General features: G+C 36.8%; 1 protein-coding gene across 1 annotated transcript in view; it reads right to left on the bottom strand.

Moving 5' to 3' along the window:
• Positions 1 to 18,241, bottom strand: part of CNTNAP2 (contactin associated protein 2) — a gene marked incomplete at both ends in the record, with an annotated part of 1,080,529 nt that overhangs the window by 599,048 nt on the left and 463,240 nt on the right. Inside the window, one exon of the mRNA XM_081243680.1 lies at positions 4,274 to 4,423. Within this exon, the coding sequence (XP_081099806.1) occupies positions 4,274 to 4,423 (150 nt within the window). The remainder of the gene's footprint in view (positions 1 to 4,273; positions 4,424 to 18,241) is intronic.

Here is an 18,241-nt window from a genome sequence, read left to right as displayed (position 1 = left end):
AGGGATGTGCCCTTTTATTAAACTTTATTAATTCCATTCCTATCAGACTCTGGCCAGTTCCCAACGCCCCCCATCTCTCTGGTCACCTCCACCTAATCTGGCACTTTCTTGAGAGCTGACACCCCCAATGTGTTCCTTAGAACTCCGCTTCCAACAAGACTGGATCTCTCTTACCCCTCTTCAGCCCACAGCTCCTTTTCCTTTTAAATTAAAACAAATAATCAAAATACCAAACCTAAAGAAAATTTTAAGTTTAAAAATCTTTCTACCGTCTCATGATCATGGGCCCTGGCCTGTATCAGAAATCAGAAAGCCAATTCCCCGGTAAGCAGTCAATAATGAATTGAATTATTTTCTTTAGAATTCTTTTGATTATTAAAATTAATGAAGTGTTATCAAAAGGAATTCAAGTTGGGAGATAGAGGAATAAGGTAAAGCAGCTCAAATAACTTTTCTTGAGGAAACATTCCCAAATGAATAATCTTTCTTTTTCTGTTTATTCCCAAGAAAAATCAAGGCAAGATAATTCTTAGAGCGTAAATGTCTGATTGAGAGTGTTACAGAGGAGAACTAAGAGCTTTCCTGGCACGAGCAGGGCGCAGGCGGGGAGAGAGCAGGCTCCACGCTGGTGGGCACAGCCGTGCCTGTGGTGGCAAAAGCAGCTGTGTGGCCAGGACTTACTTCAAAAGAAGCAAACTGTGGACACGGTTAAGGGCAGAACGCCTTTACGTAAGGCTTTCACCCAGCGGGAAAACAATTTGATTTTTACTGACTAAGGAGGAAGAAATGCTTTGAGTAGCTGAGCAGTTGGTGAGAGGCCTTAGATGAGCACATGACCTGAAATCTGAAATTTTCCTTGGAAGGGGCTGTCTCAAAGGGAGTTTAAGAAAAGACCCCAGATGAATTGGAAAGGCAATCAGCATTTAGCATGAAACCCTGGGGTCAGGCCCTCAGGTTAACAGGTGATGCTGTGTAATGTTCACAGAACAGATCCTATTGCCTTTTAATAGATAAAGAAAGATAAATTATTAAAATGACCTATCAACTAAGAGAAGCCACCGTCCCAAATTCGGTGTGGATGATTCAAAGCTCTTATTTTAGAACAAAGTCAATCCTCCTTTCCACTATACTAATATTTCTTAAGATGTCATCATTATAACATCTACAACTTACTTTAAATTTTTAGCACAGACAGTATGAAGTTGTGTGTGTGTGTTTTAAGTTACAGTCCAGAGATGGCTATCATTCTAATCAGGCAGCCACGTGCCAGAGGTAGTCGTGAGCATGCTCTCAGAAACACTGCAGCCACTCCAGACACGACTACTCCAGGATTTCTGCTATCTATTCCTCTCATCAACTTTCTGAATGTCAAGTTGGGTTTTCTTTGGTAAAAATAGCGGTCTCTTAATTAGCATAAATGGTAGATAAATGTTAGAAAAGAGAGCTCACTGGTGAAATTAAATATATTAAGGTTATGTAGTTTGGCAAAACATCTTTTAGAAACACTCACAGCCTGTGTGAAAATGGTATAAGACTCCAGTGAGGTCTGTGACCTGAAGCCGTGGAGACGGTTCTGGATTCTGGATCAGTGAACCTGTGCCAGCTATTAGCTTAGGAGGCTTTCTGTTGCCTGGCACTGGCTCTGGGTATACCTGAATCCTGCCTCTGAAATACTGCTACAGCTGCCTGAAGAAAACAGTTTCTTCAAGGTAAGGCAAGTCAGAGAGCTAGGACTTCATTGAGCGGACAGAGGAGTTTGTATTAACAGTGTTGTTCCAGCTTGCTAATAAATGTTCATTTAATAAATGTCTATATGTGCCCCAGACCCTGTCTGGGGCTTCCATTCACTGCTCCATGGTGTCAGAGCTGTATGAGAATAGCTGTTTCTTATTTATCTCATTTGTCAGTGGCTAACAGTGTTTTTTAAGAAGAATATAATAGATATGCATGCAAGTTGGCTAAGTCAGATCTATAATTCTGTTCCTCAGATCATTTGTTTCAGAATCCCTTGAAGTTTAGAATTCTTCTATTTCTCAACATCCTGCATTCTAAAGTTTTATGAGTGGGGCCTGAGAATCTGAATTGTAACAAGTTCCCCTAGTGATTCTCATATACTCTGAGGATCCAGCCAATGAAGATATAACCAAAGAAGCATCATGATCATTTTCTGACAGCATTTCCCAATGGCAGACTAAAGACCCAAGAGGGAGGAAATATGACCCTGACCGCAGGGTTTGAAAACCCAAATCTGTAAAGCAATAGTAATAGCACACTATAAAGCCCTCATATCTTATAAACTCTATGCCATAAATTTGTGGTTATAGCTTTTTGCCTACCCATCTAGATGGAAATAGATCAACACTTGCCTTAAGCATTCAGCAAGCTCATTCATGGCCAAAGATATTCCACTGCCATTTGGATAAGTAGGGATTATCAATAGCTTTCCAACTGAGTACTGCCATCCATTTTCTGACAGCAATGAAAAACTGTTGGCCAAAAGTCCATCTTGTTAAATATGTTTTGGGAGAAAAACCAGTTTAGCTACTGGGCTGCTTTTTCTCACATCAATAAGGCCAGTTTATTCACTCCGAAGACATCTTGTCTGACTTCATCCACTCATCAAATATTTATTGAGAGACTTTTAAAAAGCATGTAGCTTTAACTCCCAACAAAGACCATGGAAGATTATAGAAGCAGAGGTCTAGTTCAGGACTTCTGTCTCTGAGCTATCACTCATCATATCATGATGCAGAGGGGAGAAACACCCTCATACAGCAGTCAGAGGTTTTGAATTCAGGGGCTGGCTATAGACTCAGCAGCAAGTCAGTACAGCTCTTAGGGCTTCTATTTCTTCTTTTAGAAATTTAGGAATAAAAGACTTGCCTTGCTTATTTTTCAGAATTTATTAATTCATTTACAAATATTTATTGGTCATCTACTATATTCAGGAATTTTTCTAGGACCTTGGGGGATAAAGCAGGAAACAAGACATACAAGATGTCTGTTGTCAAGTAGGCTTATTCTAATAATTAGAGAAATATATACAAATAGTGATATATAAATATATATTTATATATACAAATAAATAGATATAGGAATATTAATAGGCATATTTGCAGAGGCAAGTATATGTACACATACCTTTTAAAGCTTAAACCAAAGCCTTTTCTAAGGATACAATGTCTTTTTTTAGATTTCACATTGGGTGATTAGAATGAGAAAGGGAATAAACTAATGAAAGATTATTATTGATCTAAGCAACACACCTAGCATTTTAATAAAAGATATCCCTATGTTTCATTAATGAAGAAAAACATTTTCTGGCAGGAAGCATTTCTCAAATTAGAAAACATGCCAGGTGTGTCTTCCAACACTCTTTCACATATAGAAGTAGAATTTATCATTAAAAGAATCTTCCATTCCACTAATCTTTTTATTACTTAAGAATCAAGATATTTGTGATAAGGTGGCTTCATGTAAGGCAACCTGTGTTAGGCCACCCCTCTCTCTACACACACACACACACACCCATCACCTCTCTACACACACACACACACACACACACACTCTCACACTCTCTCTCTCTCTCTCTCTCTCTCTCTCTCTCTCTCTCTCTCTCTCTCTCTCTCTCTCTCTATAGAAGAGACCACTAGACGAAGAGAGGCCCCAAAGGATCAGAGCTCCATAGAGGAGAACCGAGGCACCCGAGCCAATAGCCAGCACAAACAATCAACCAAGTGAGTGCACCGTCTTGGAAGCAAACTCTCTAGCGCAATTAAGGCTTCAAATAACGTAGCCATGGCCAACAGCTTGGATACAACCCCATGACAGACCCAGGTGGTCAGAATCACCCAGCTAAGTCATTTCTGAATTCCTGGTCTAGAGAAACTGTGAGATAATACATGTTTGTTCTTTTAAGCCACTAAGGTTTGGGGTAATTAGTTACACAGCAAGAGATGACCAATGTATAATCCAAGGACATGATTCTTGAGAATAGTATTATGAGAATGAATGGATTCAGAATCTCACGCTTTATACTTAGAATATTTGAATCGGACTAGAAGAATATGGTGACATCATATTAACACTTTATCATGAAGAAACAATAAATTTGATGCTCCTTTTAGTTCAATGAGGTTACAGAGTTTGTCTGCTTTTTTCCTGAGATCTACTGAGTCCACTGAATCAATATAAATACTTCATAATCAAACTTTATTGAAACTCCATTTTTAGCAATGTATTAGTTAACCAATTAAAAAAATGGTAGTCTTACCTCCAAAAAAGTACTTCTCGCCAGTTTTAACTTGAAGAGGACTGTTACTTCGAACTGCTGAGGCTTCATCTCCATCGATAGTGAGAATAACAAAATTCTCCTTAGCTAGGAAACGGACTTCATGCCACTGGCCATCATTCAGCCCAGAACCTGTTAGATAAAAGAGAAAAGGCCATTTCTTTTCTTAAGATGATTCAGTTTAAAATAATTTTTAATAACAACAGTCAGAGCTTTGTAAGTAAAAATTAATATACTTTCATCTAGGAAAATTCAGTGTGGCTACAATTAATATCTTATCTTCTTTAATATTCTAAGTAGTTCTATCCTCCGCCAGACCAAATACAGCATAACATAACCCAATCAAGTAGGGACATAATGTGCCATCGGGGTACATGAGAAAATGGAGTGAATTAAGTTGTTTGGGAGATGATGATGAACTATTTTAATTTAATAACTTATTTTCTAGTTAGCTTTACTAGACTTCACTCTCAGATGAGAAAAAGGATTTGTAATTTTATCTAGTGTCACTCTCTGTTTTTAAAAACTATTTTTTGTACTGTCATTGTCTCTCAATAGCCACATCTGGCAAGTATAGCTAATAGAAATGAAGGACTAAAGAATAAATGTGTGAGTATGTGCAGTGAAGGGGAGAAGAATATGCCACCCCAACATATGCCATTTCAGCATACTGATTATTTTGAATTAAAGTTACTTAAGAAACAGCAAGTGCAGTAAGGATACTCTGACCCTCCTTTGTCCCTCTGAGAGCAGGAAACAAATCTCTCATGTGAAAGGTACCCTCCCTGTACCAGGAGGGTACAAGGCTTGCTTATCACTAGAGAGAGGGAAGTTAGGGCCGAGAAGGCTGTATAAACAAACCATGTTACTTCTTCGTTAATCTACTACCCCCAACCCCAAACTTTGGGTTACCAAAGTTACCCCAAAACTTCTTTGTCTTGTTAATTCTTTACAAAATTAATATTTTTCTTTGGCTAAAAGGTATAAAATCTGCCTACACTGGTCACTTCTTTGACTCTCATATTTCAGAGAGGTCCCATACATACAAAATTATATTTGTTTTCCTCCTGGTAATCTGTCTGATGTCAATTTAATTCTTAGATTAGCCAAAGAACCTAGAGGGGAAGAAAGGAAATGTTTTCCTTCCCTACAGCAGTTATTTGTGCTAATTGACCACTGATAGGTATGGGAAATGATACCAGGATTATCTGATCATTTACAAATAAGATGTCTTTATAATGAATTAGGTTATATTTAAACAGATAAACACCAACAGAATGAATCAACAACTCCCTAACAATCACATTCCACTCTTGCCTAGTACAAAGGTCTTCAGAAACAGAAAATCTATTTAGTTATCCATTAGACAGAAAATAACATAAAGTTTCTGTTTAGTTTGTGTTCATTTTTCAAATAATAATTAGAAAATTAAGGAGTAAAGAGAGGAGAACAGCCTTTGAACAAACGTATCTTGAAAGAGTTTAAGGAACACTAAGAGAGACAGAAATCTAAGTGAGTCAAAGTGACTTTCTTTCACCTTATAAAGGCCTATGCAAAGGGAAACTATTTTGTTCTAGACTACTCCAGATGGCTTAATCTAGAATCCATAGGTAGAAGTTACTGAAGGTACACTTCAGCCTCACAAAGGAAAGAGAAGCCTAGCATGAAAAGGTATCCAAAAATGGAATGAGAGAAAATCAGTGAAGCATGCATGACGGCTTCCAGGCTTCTGATCAGAGGTCTGCAAACCACAGCTTACAGGCTAAATCCTGCTTGCTGCCATCTGTTTCTGTGCAGCCTGAGAGCTACAAATAAAGCTCACATTTAAATGGTTGAAAAATAAATAAAAATAATAGCAATATTAAATTACATGTGAAAATTATATAAAATTCAAATGTAGTATCCACATAAAATTTACTGGAATACAGTCAGACTCATTCGTTTATACATTGTCTGTTCTACAGAGTCAAAAACGGTTGCTACAGAAACTGTATGGCCCACAAAGCCTATACTATTTACTATGTCGTCCTTTATAGGAAAAGCATAAACTAGTGATTGGTTTACATTATTAAACAGAAGCACCATTTTAAAGAAAAAAATTAAGGCTTCCTGGGGCTTGAAGATAGTCACATATATGTAGTATTAACTAACACTGTACTAGTAAATATCATTACAAATAATCATCCCTCAGGTATCTTTTTTCAGGATTTTCAAATTTTAACTTAGTAACATTTATTGAGCACATTTTATTTCAATGGAGGAAAACAGCTCTAAAGTAATTAATACTAAATAATTTTCAAAGTATGAAATGTATAATACATACAAATACATATTTTTTGTACTGAAATTACTATGTAAACATAGTCTTATTCTAAAAGTAAAGTCAGTTAGCTGTCAGACAAGTAGTAGTGTTTACTGAAACAATTCCTTCTCCAGTAGTGGGTTCTCCCACAAAACTGATTCATGGAAGACTGTACCGTCACCATAACATATTCTGTTAAATTATAAAACTGGGGTTAGTGTTAATTAGCCATAGAAGTGTATGGTTTTGATTTTGGTTGTTATTTTTGCCTTTACAATGTGATGGACCCTGCTTTGAAATGCAGTTTTGGGGCATGGGTCCCAAGGACAGTAATGTTACAAATGTTTAATCCTAAATAGTCACACATTCAGAGGAAGTCACTTATAAGCTGTCTTCAGTGACAGGGCTTTCTGTTCTAACCGGTAGACCAGAAAGCCTTCCTAAAAATTCTAATGAAAACTTCTTCACCATAAAGTTAATTTTTAAAGGGAAAATCACCAGCTTAATTGTTCATGACAAAAAGGTCTATTATTCCATCAGATTAAAATAAGAAGGTTACTTTATTTTTTCAAGAAACTTAATTACTAAAGAAATTGGACCTCATATAAAAGCAGCCTTGTTGATAGCAGCCACTGCTGCATCTGAGCTTAAGGTATGATTTCTATTCATTTTAATTCCAATTATTATTTTGAACTATTAATGTTAATCATCAAGAGGGTTTTTTAATAACAAGTGGATAAAGAAAAATTTTAAGAAGTGACATATTTTCTTTTGAGAAATTAGGTCATCCTTGCCCCACTGAAGAATGAACTTCATTATATTTGGGGCCCATTCCTATCATAGATTGCTGAGGCATACCTCTTGACGATTAACATTAACAGTTCGAAACAATATTTCAAAGAAAAAGATTTTTTTGAATTACTATCGCCAATAAATAGGTGAGAGAACTGAATCTAATAACGTTTAGGCATCCCGTATGTGGTAAATGTCAGAACTGAGAACTGGAACTCAGCTATATCTAGTTCTGGAGGCTGAATTCTTATAAACAGCAAACAAAGAAAAACCAACAACAATGAAACATGGTATATAGACTCTGTGCATCTGTGATGAGAGTTCTCTTATACCACCCCCCCCACACACACACACCCACACACACACCCCCACACACACACACACTTCCATCTGCCACCACATCTAGAGGGAGTTTTTGGAGTACCCTTGTCTCATACAGCATCAGGGTTGTAAATAAACTGAGACACCGATCCGGTTTCATCTGCCAACTTTCAGCACTTGCGTCATCAGATTTTTGTTGTAATGTTAGGATCCCACTACTACATGTCTTTTAGTATTTTCTTACACTGATGTTTTTCCCCTAAAATTGTAATTTGAATGGAAATTTTATAAGTTTGAGAAGCAAATTCTAGCATTATTTCCCTAAGGCATATTAAAGTAAGCCCAGGAGCATTCATTTAAATCATCTCCCTACTTTGTGAAACTCAGCAAAGAGAACTCTGTGTTCACTCCTTTCGTTTTATCATGAGTGGATCAATCAATGATCTTGAACATGCTATCTTTTGTCAGTTTGTAGAGTTGAGATCCTAATCTAGGCCTTTTGCACTCAAACAGTAGTTCTTCCCACTCAGAACACAGCCATTAAATTTTATGGTGTGAAAAAAAAAGATGCCATAGTTTCAGCATAATTTCCCTCCTCTTGTGTCCCTTCCGTTCAGTGCAAGGGAGACCTGAACAACTTTGTGTGAAACACGGACTACTGAGTTTTGCCTTTACCATTTCCTGGGCCACCTGACACTTGGGAAGTAGTACAGAATTAGGTTTGCTTCAGAGAAAACTATATGGAATAGCCTCTTTGAGGCATTTTTAAAAATTAACAATATTCTTTAGTAATTTTTAATTCATATGAAACAGAACATTAACGAAATTTAAGAGCTTTTGGAATTCAATATATAAAATTCACTCAGAACCGTGCAGTTGATCATACGATATACACTTACAATACCAATACAGTATTAAGAAAAAAAATGTATCATCATCCCAAGTTTTATTAGAAATTTGTGAGTTGTAAACAACAAAGAACACATCACCAAATAGGATTAAGGCATCACTTCTCATTTGCTATTAAAGAGATGGTATCCCTTCACTCAATATTCTAGAGCAATGAATGTCCCAGGGAATAGAGACTCACCAGGGACCCATAATCCCAGACACAGTGGGGTCTTGGTGGCTGGAGAGGGACTCAGGACCAGACCAAAAAAGGATGCTAGTTACTGATGCTTAAAAAAGAGACCCACGTCTCATACGGCTAACATTTCCTAAGAGCCTGGTATGTGCCTGGCACTACCTAACTCTGTATGTGTCAATCTATTGCCTTTTCTCAATAATGAGCATCAAGATGGCAGAAGGGCAGGAAAATAGTGTGGCAGCTAAGAGGACTGACCCAGGAGCCAGGCTGCCTGTGTTTGCTCTGGCCCTTGCCAACCTGGACAATTTACTTAACCTCTCTGTGCCTCAGGCTTCTCCTCTCTAAAATCAAATAGTAGTATCCACTTTGTACATTGGTTTTAAGGAGTAGATGAATTAGGGTTTGCATAGCATTAGAACAGTGCCTAGCAGCTAGGGAACAGCATATCTGTAACTTTACCATTAGGTCAAAAAACAAAGAAGGCTGTTGAGTCTCATTTTACAAAGAAAAAAGCAGACTTAAACGTAGTACTTTTTCTTTGGGGGTTATTGCATTGCAATAACAAATATTGGTGTAGTTATAAATAAGCCTTCTAAACAAGACAGCAATATAATAACTCAACAACGTGGAGATCATGAAATATATACATGAGACAATTGATAAAAGTGTCCTAACATTATGCTAATGGGCACTTGAAACTTAGGAAAACACGTCCAGTGACAGCATTAGACGTGGGAAAAAATTTTGTATTCAAACAATTTAGAGCTGAAGATGATTTGTTCTGAAAAAATGTGTTAGAGGACTCACAAAGTTATGACAAAGACACTGATGTTAAAGCTGCATGTGAAGAAATTCGAACAAAATTATTTCCAAAAAGTGAGAGTGAAAAATGAACTTTCTAAATTATTTATGTAATTTTAAAAATAGTAATTAAATATTAGAGACATTTTCACCCACAGCCCTAAAAGTTTATATATATATGTTAAGTCAAAAGGTAGTCTTAATTATCTCATTGGGAAAATGGGGGATTGCCTTTCATTTGGGGTCATATTTTATTTGGGTTGATGGGTAACATGCTCCATAAGAGACAGAGGGAGATTAGAAGCCAGGGGTGTCTGCCTTACAGACTCACCCTCAGAGAGGCAGAACAGTATAAGGGTCTAGAGCATAGACTCTGAAGTCAGATGGATATAAATCTCATTTCTGCTCACCTAATAGCTGGGCCTTCAGCAAGTTAACCTCTTTAGGCCTCAGTTTCCTTCTCTATTAAATGGGAATAATAACAGTATCTACCTCATAGAGGTTTGAGAATTAAGTATAAACATGGTCACTTAGAACAGTGCCTGGCACATAGTAAGTTCACTCTCAATAGATATTAGCTATTGTTTCGTATTCACTGATTAAGACTAGCTCTCTAAATACCAACTTGGGTTGTTGTATGTTAATTCTATAAGTATTAACTATTATAAAATGAATAAACATTGGTTTTCTTTATGAATAAATACCCCCCTCCCCATAAGATTTTTTTTTTTTTTTTTTGCGGTACGCGGGCCTCTCACTATTGTGGCCTCTCCCGCTGCAGAGCACAGGCTCCGGATGTGCAGGCCCAGCGGCCATGGCTCACGGGCCCAGCCGCTCCATGGCACGTGGGATCTTCCCAGACCAGGGCACGAACCCGCGTCCCCTGCATCGGCAGGCGGACTCTCAACCACTGCGCCACCAGGGAAGCCCCCCCATAAGAATTTTAGAGTACAAGAGAAGTCTTGAGGAATTTGGGAAGGTAGCTAAATATATATCTCTTGTTAGTATCAGGGTCAACAATTTCTAAAGCCAAATTTGAGCTATATAATAAAATAGGTCTTATTCCTTCATAGTCACAGATGCACTTTCACCTCCCCAAAATGTGTTTTGCTTTCAACTAGATTATTCAATAGGTGTGGTTCTGAATGTCTGTGGAATATTTCCAAAAATCAAATCCAATTCCAAGCAAGGACTTCGCCTGATGACTAATTTTGAGGAGACTGATATAAACTGTAGTACACATTTTCCAAAGTATTTTTGTTTTAAAAATATACACTATTCAACAATTTTGATGTACTTTTATACTTAAAGATTATTTGAATTTACTTTATGATAGATACCTCCAGTTATTCATTAATTCATAATTATAAAAACTTTTCAACTGTACATTACAAAAGGAAACTAACATTTTTACAAAGAGACTTTTTAACCTAAAACCAACATCTCTGAAGCCATATTCCAGCTTCTGGCTTTAATTCTTTCATAAAATATCGAAACTGTTTTACAATATTTTCTCTAGCATCTCCCTAACTTATAACTTCTAAAAAAACTTGTTTTGTATACAAATGTAAAATGTTAATGAAGCATATTCTATCCAGGATGACTTTCTAATGGTATTATTTTTAAAGTAAGATTCTTGAGGTGGTTGCTTTGATTGAACAAGAAGAAACAGATGTTTCTCTTATTAGAGACAAAAGAAGACTGGTTTAATGAATGTTGAAAAAAAGAAAGTATTTAAAATATAGTCACAAACCAAGATGTAACATCTGTTTGAAAATGCTTCAATAAAATTACAGTGACTAGAGTTTTCAGTCTTTTGCTCAACATTTATTAATTTTGAGAGAAAAATCTCAGAGACTATAAAATCCGTCTTTAGGGGGTTACAGTATTCTCTGAGGTGTTACTAATATATCTCATAAGTTATCAGTTACCTATTTATGCAATAAGAAAAAAGAGAATATACATCTCTATGTAGATATGCCACACACTATTACTTATATTACCTATATAAATCCCATAAGGAAATAAATCCAATTTAATCTTGCTCACTTTTACACATCAATCCAAACCATATAAATATGATCAACTGCAATCAGACAGAACATGTAATATGATACTTGGGTAGGCACAAAATACTTTTATTTTTTAAGTTGAAGAAATTGTCAAATGCTCCTCTGTATTGGTATAGACAGAATGTCACTTTGGAACATGTCTTTGTTCTGAAAGAACCACTTGAATGGAAGCTTTAAGTTAGAAATACACATTGGGGAGGGCCTACTGCATGACATTTTTTTTGTGTTGCTAGATATGACTCCATCACTAACTTAATATGTAGAATCTTAGAGATGGGATGAATTCTTTCCTTTCAGGCACTCAGAATCTTTTGAGAAAGAAAGAGCCCAGATTAATAGATTTTATTACGTTGTCTGCACCTTAGAGTCATTTGGGGAGCTTTAAAAGTTTCACACCAAAATTTCCAAATCATTGCTGGGAAATTAAACTTTTAAATAAACAGATATATACAATGCAATCCTAGTCAGAATCTCAACACTAGTCTTTGTAGAAATAAAAATAGAAGACTCTAAAATTTATAAGGAATTTTTAAAACCTTAAATATTCAGAATTATCAAAAAGAAAAACACCAAGTAGAGGACTTATCATCTGTTTTGAAGACTTGTTATAAAGCTATAGTATTCCATAAAGAAATCAGAACCGGACCCAAACATATGTGATCCACTGTTTTTTGGCAAAGACTCTAAGGCAATTCTATGGGGAAAGAAAAGGTGATTTTGTGTTTGTTTCTTTGTTTGTTTTGTTCTGTCCAAAAACTGGTGCTGGAACAACTGGATAAATAAAGGGAAAAATGTATCTTAATTTCTTCTTTACTCAACACACAAAAATTACTTCCAGATGGATTTTAGACCCAAAAATAAAAGCTTAAGTATAAAGCTTCTGAAAGATAACATAGAGTATCTTTAGGAGTTTGGGGTTAACAGAGATTTCCTAGAGCAGGGGTCCCCAACCCCCAGGCCAGGACTGGTACTGGTCCGCGGCCTGTTAGAAACCGGGCTGCAACGCAGAAGGGAAGTGGCGGGCGAACAAGCAAAGCTTCATCTGCCACTCCCCACTGCTCGCATTACCGCCTGAACTATCACTTGCATTACTGCCTGAACCATCCCTCCCCTGCCCCCCGTCCGTGGAAAAATTGTCTTCCATGAAACTGGTCCCTGGTGCCAAAAATGTTGGTAACCGCTGTCCTAGAGGACATCAAAATCACTTGATAAATTGGCCTTCATCAAAATTAAAGATTTCCACTGATCATTAGACATATTAAGAAAATTCAAGGCAAGACAGAGACAAGAAGAAAATATTTGCAACATATACATCTGAACATGGAACATACTAAAATACACTAAAAGCTCTTATAAGTCAATAACTGGAAGACAAAAATGGGCAAAAGTCATACCACAAATAAAGGTAAATTAAATACCCATAGCCACGTGAAACATTTCTTGACATTGCTAGTCATCAGGGAAATTAAAGCCACAATGACATACAATTTTACACCACTTCAGTGACGAAAAATTAAAAGGACTAACTAGGACCTGGATCAGTGTGAACTCTCATACATTGCTGGTGGGATGCAAAATTGTACAGTCCCTTTGGAAAATTCTTTGACAGTTTTTAAATAAAATTAAACATATATTAATCCTATGACCCAACAATTTCCCTGCTAACTATTTTCCCCCCAAAATCAAAATGCACGTTGCAAAAATATTTGTACGGGAATGTTTCAGCAGCTTTACTCATAATGAGACTAAATTGGAAATAACTGTATAACCATACAGTGTGTGCTCAAACAAGAAAATGTTGCTACGTAATAAAGAAGAACGAACTAGTGGTTTGGACAACATTGTTTTGCATGAAAGAATGTAGACACACAAAAATAATATACTGGGGCTTCCCTGGTGGCGCAGTGGTTGAGAGTCCGCCTGCCGATGCAGGGGACACGGGTTCGTGCCCCGGTCCGGGAAGATCCCACATGCCACGGAGCGGCTGGGCCCGTGAGCCATGGCCGCTGAGCCTGCGTGTCCAGAGCCTGTGCTCCGCAACGGGAGAGACCACAGCAGTGAGAGGCCTGCGTACCGCAAAAAAAATAATAATAATAATATACTGAATTAATCCTTTTATAGGAAATTTTAGAACAGGCAGAACCAGTCTATGGTGATAGAAATCAGGACATGAGTTGCCTATGGGGGGGAGGGTGCACACGGGCATGGACTGTAAGAGGCACAAGGAAACTTTCTGAGGTAATGAAATGTTCTATATTTCGATTGGAGTGTTGGTTGCATAAGTGTATATATTTATCAAAATCCATTGAATTGTGCTCTTAAGATCTGTGCATTTCACAGAGTTGATTCTCATTCGTGGATTCAGTACTTGTGTATTCACCTTATTGCTAAAATTTATTTCTAACCCAAAATCAATACTGTGGTGCATTCTGGTCATTCACGGACTCATGCATGAACAGACTGGTGAAAAATTGGAGTCGCTCGACTCACAAGTTCCCAACTGAGGTCAAATAAGGCATCTCTTTGCCTTCTTGTTTCAGCTCTTAACCTGAAATCAAGTGTTCTTTTCACTGTATACTTAGTGCCATGTTTTTTTGCATTTTTGGGCTTTTTGTCAATTTTGACATTTAAAGTGGTCCCCAAATGTAGTGCTGGAATGCTGTTTAGTGTTCCTAAGTGCAAGAAGGCTGTGATGTGCCTTACAAAGAGGAAAGGTGTACATTAGATAAACTTCTTTCAGGTATAAGTTATAATGCTGTTGATTGTGAGTTCAATGTTAATGAATCAATCATATGCATTAAACAAGGTAACTTTAAGCAGAAATACATAAATCAAGGTTTGTATTGATGCAAATACAAAAACAAGGTTATGTATTGATGCAAATGTTGTGACCACAGGTTCTCAGGAACCTAACCCTATATTTCTTGTAGGAACAATGGTTCAGTATTCACTAATTGAGTGTTTGCAATGACTATGCAGAATATAACTACAATAAATAATGAAAACTAAGTGTATTTTGTAATTTTTTACCTCAAAAATATATAAACATTTTAAATCAGATAAAAGGAATGATGATATTCATTTTTAAATTCATCTAAATTTTATCCAATGCCCACTTTATACTTTGTTTATTGCATTATCAAACAATGAGAAACCCAATATAGAACATACCATTATTTGCTAATAAACAGAGGAAACCCAATGAGACTCTGTATTACTATGTTTAACTTCTGGATATCAATATTTTAGGAAGTTAAAAAATTTAAACTAACTACTCCAAGACTAAATTTTCATGTAAAAACCTCTAAAAATTGTTTCAACCATTACTGATTCCCAGCCGAAAGCCAAAGATCATTATACTTCAAAATCTCATTCAAAGATTTATGACCATTTTAATGATGACTGTTTTCTTGAGACAATCTTCCAAAGCAAGTATCTTTAGTAGTAATATGATTATGTGAATATCATTTTCAATACATCTTATCAATCTAGGAGTCCAGTTCATGTACCAATTTTGGCATTTACGTTCCTTCATTCCAGTGTTTTATCCTGTCTTGAATATAAAATGTAATATAATTGCCTTAAATAAGAAGCTGTTGCTAATTTAAAAGAAGATTTTAATTCATAGGACTTCTGATTAACGTACACATATAGATAAGCCCAAAGATACAGTGTGGTATAGCAGTTAAGTGTCTGGGTGTCATTCATACCTGGATTCAAATGCCAACCACACTCCTCCATTCAGGTATAAATACATGTTGAGTACCTACTATTTCCCAGGCACCATGTTAGCACTGGAGATACAGAAGTAAGTCTGAAATAATCTCTGCTCTAGCAAAACCTAGCTATTTTCCTGTGAGCAAGTTATTAAACCTCTCTGCAACTTGGTTTCTTCACTTACAAAAGAAGACATAATACTATGTCAGAAATTTGTTATAAATAATCCATGAGCTATAATGTATAGGAGCCACCTTACACTATCAATAGTTAGTAGCAGTTTTTATTTTATCATTATTATTTTTGCTGTACATATACAAAGACAACTACATGTATATATAAAGAAAAGAACTTTCAAAATTTTACAAAAGACATATTTTGTGAGTTGTGCATGTGTCTACATAGGGCAGATAAAGGCATATTAAGCAGTGGTAGCCTAAATGGATTTCAGATCATAAGCAGAGAACTTTTATAATTTTTTCATCTTTAAGATAAAACTTATTGAAGAAAATTTGGAAAACTAAAGAAGTATAATAAAGGAAAAAAAATAGATTCATTACACCAAGAGACATTACACTTAGTATTTGATGTATTTTACTCTAGCTTTTATCATAAATAACTGCAAACCATTCAGATTACTGTGATGCTATGATTGAAGGTGAAAAAGTATAAAAGGAAGAAGCAAGTGATGATCATCATCTGCTAAATTCTGATTTGTGCTGATGGAGATTTGGCAGCCTTGTCTTTTCAGTTTAACTTTTCAGAATCTAAGGAGAATAACATGGAAATTTACCTCCACTAGCCTAAGCTCTTGTAGAGTTTTATTCTGAACTCATTTATTGATCTCCTACCACGTAATTGGCATTGTTTTAGGCACCAGGATATAATGGTGAAGAAGAAAAGGTCTTGCCCCCTTAAAGCTTATATTCTTATGTGCAGAGACAGACAGTAGACAAATAATGAATATGTTAATAGGTACAATTTCAGATGGTGATAAATACTGTAACAGCAATAAAACAGATGTTGTGATAGAGAGATTCATGGGATAAGACTGATTGACAAGGGAGAACTCTCTGAGGAAGTGACAGTGAATCTGAAGCCCAAAGGATAAGAAGAGGCCAGTCATGTGATAATTTGATGCAAACGCCCTGAAGGGAGACACGCTTGGTGTACTGAAGTACCAGGCCCTAAGATGACTACAGTGGTTTGTGTATAGAGATTAAGGGGGAAGGATCGAGAAACGGGAGGAAAAAGATAGGCAATAGTGTAATAAGTTAAGGGCCTTGTAAGCTGTAATTAGAAGATTAAGTGTTAAGTGTGACAGAAAACCTATGTTTTATGCAAAAAGTGGCATGATGCTATTTTAAAGATATACACTAGCTACTGTACAGTAAATGGATTTAGGGAGGCAAGAGTGAAAGGAGAGAGACCTATGACGAAGCTCTTACAGTGGTTAGGACCAGACGACAGAGGCTTGGACAGAGGTTAACACTGAGAAAAGTGGTCAGACTTGTCATCTATTTCAGAGGTACTGTGGACAGGTCTTTATATATATGTGTATATATATATATATATATATATATTTATTTATTTATTTATTTATTTATTTTTAGCTGCGTTGGGTCTTTGTTGCTGCGCGCGGGCTTTCTCTCGTTTGGCGAGCGGGGGCTACTCTTCACTGTGGCGTGCGGGCTTCTCATTGAGGTGGCTTCTCTTGTTGCAGAGCTCGGGCTCTAGGCACATGGGCTTCAGTAGTTCTGGCTCATGGGCTCTAGAGCGCAGGCTCAGTAGTTGTGGCACACGGGCTTAGCTGCTCCGCAGCATATGGGATCTTCCCGGACCAGGGATCGAACCCGTGTCCCCTGCATTGGCAGGTGGATTCTTAACCACTGCGCCACCAGGGAAGTCCCCTGTTGACAGGTCTTACTCATTAATTGGTTATCAAAAGTTAGAGAAAGAGAAAAATGTGTGACTTAAGCAACTGAGTGGAAATCAAAGCAATTTAACTAAGTAATGGGAGACTGGGGAAGCGAGTTGTTGTTTGGTATGTCCATTAGGCATCTAAGTAGAGAAGTCGGGAGGTGGTTGTATATTTGTGTCTGGAGCCCAAGGAAGAGGTAAGGTTTGGACATAAAAATCTGATGTCATGAGCATAAACCATGGGATTGAATACAGTTACCAAGAGAGAGCTTTGAGATAGAGAAGAGAGTTTAGGTTGAGTCTTAGAGTGCTCTGAACTTGAGAAGTTGGAAAGAGGATGAGGGCCCAGGAAAAGAGACTGGGAAAGAGTACCAGTGAAATAGGAAAGAAACCAGAAGAATGTGATGTTAACGAAGAGACTAACTCAAGAAAGAGGGACTAGTTGAATCTTTTAAGTGCTTCTGAGATATTAAGTAAAACAAGGACAGAAAGTGGACATTAGACTTGGGAATATGAAGGTCGATGATAATTGGAGTGGGGTGAGCAGAATATAGCAGGTAAGGAATGCAAGGAGTAAGAATACTGAATCCTTGAGTGGTTCAGCTATACAGGAGAAGAATTTTGAGTAATGGTGTATGTTGAAAATCTGAAGAAAAGTATGAACCCTGTCCTAAGAAAAATCCTTAATAGGATATATCCAAAATTTGTATGTAATGTCAGGGGTTTAGCTCTTCTCTGAGGTTAAGCACCTGGTTTATACAACCCTTCATCTCCCACTTGCACCAGTGACTTTACTGGGCAATGAGAATACTAACAATTCATTCATCCTTTTCAGTTGCATTACTTTTCTTACATTCCATTTTTTACATTTAATGGCTTACAAGTTATATTTTCTGTTCCTTAATTTGTTTTTTTAACAAATATGCCAGTTATTTGGT

Source organism: Mesoplodon bidens, assembly GCF_964165515.1.
Source record: "Mesoplodon bidens genome assembly, chromosome: 9".
Lineage (NCBI taxonomy): Eukaryota > Metazoa > Chordata > Mammalia > Artiodactyla > Ziphiidae > Mesoplodon > Mesoplodon bidens.
This window is presented reverse-complemented; position numbering and strand designations above follow the sequence as displayed.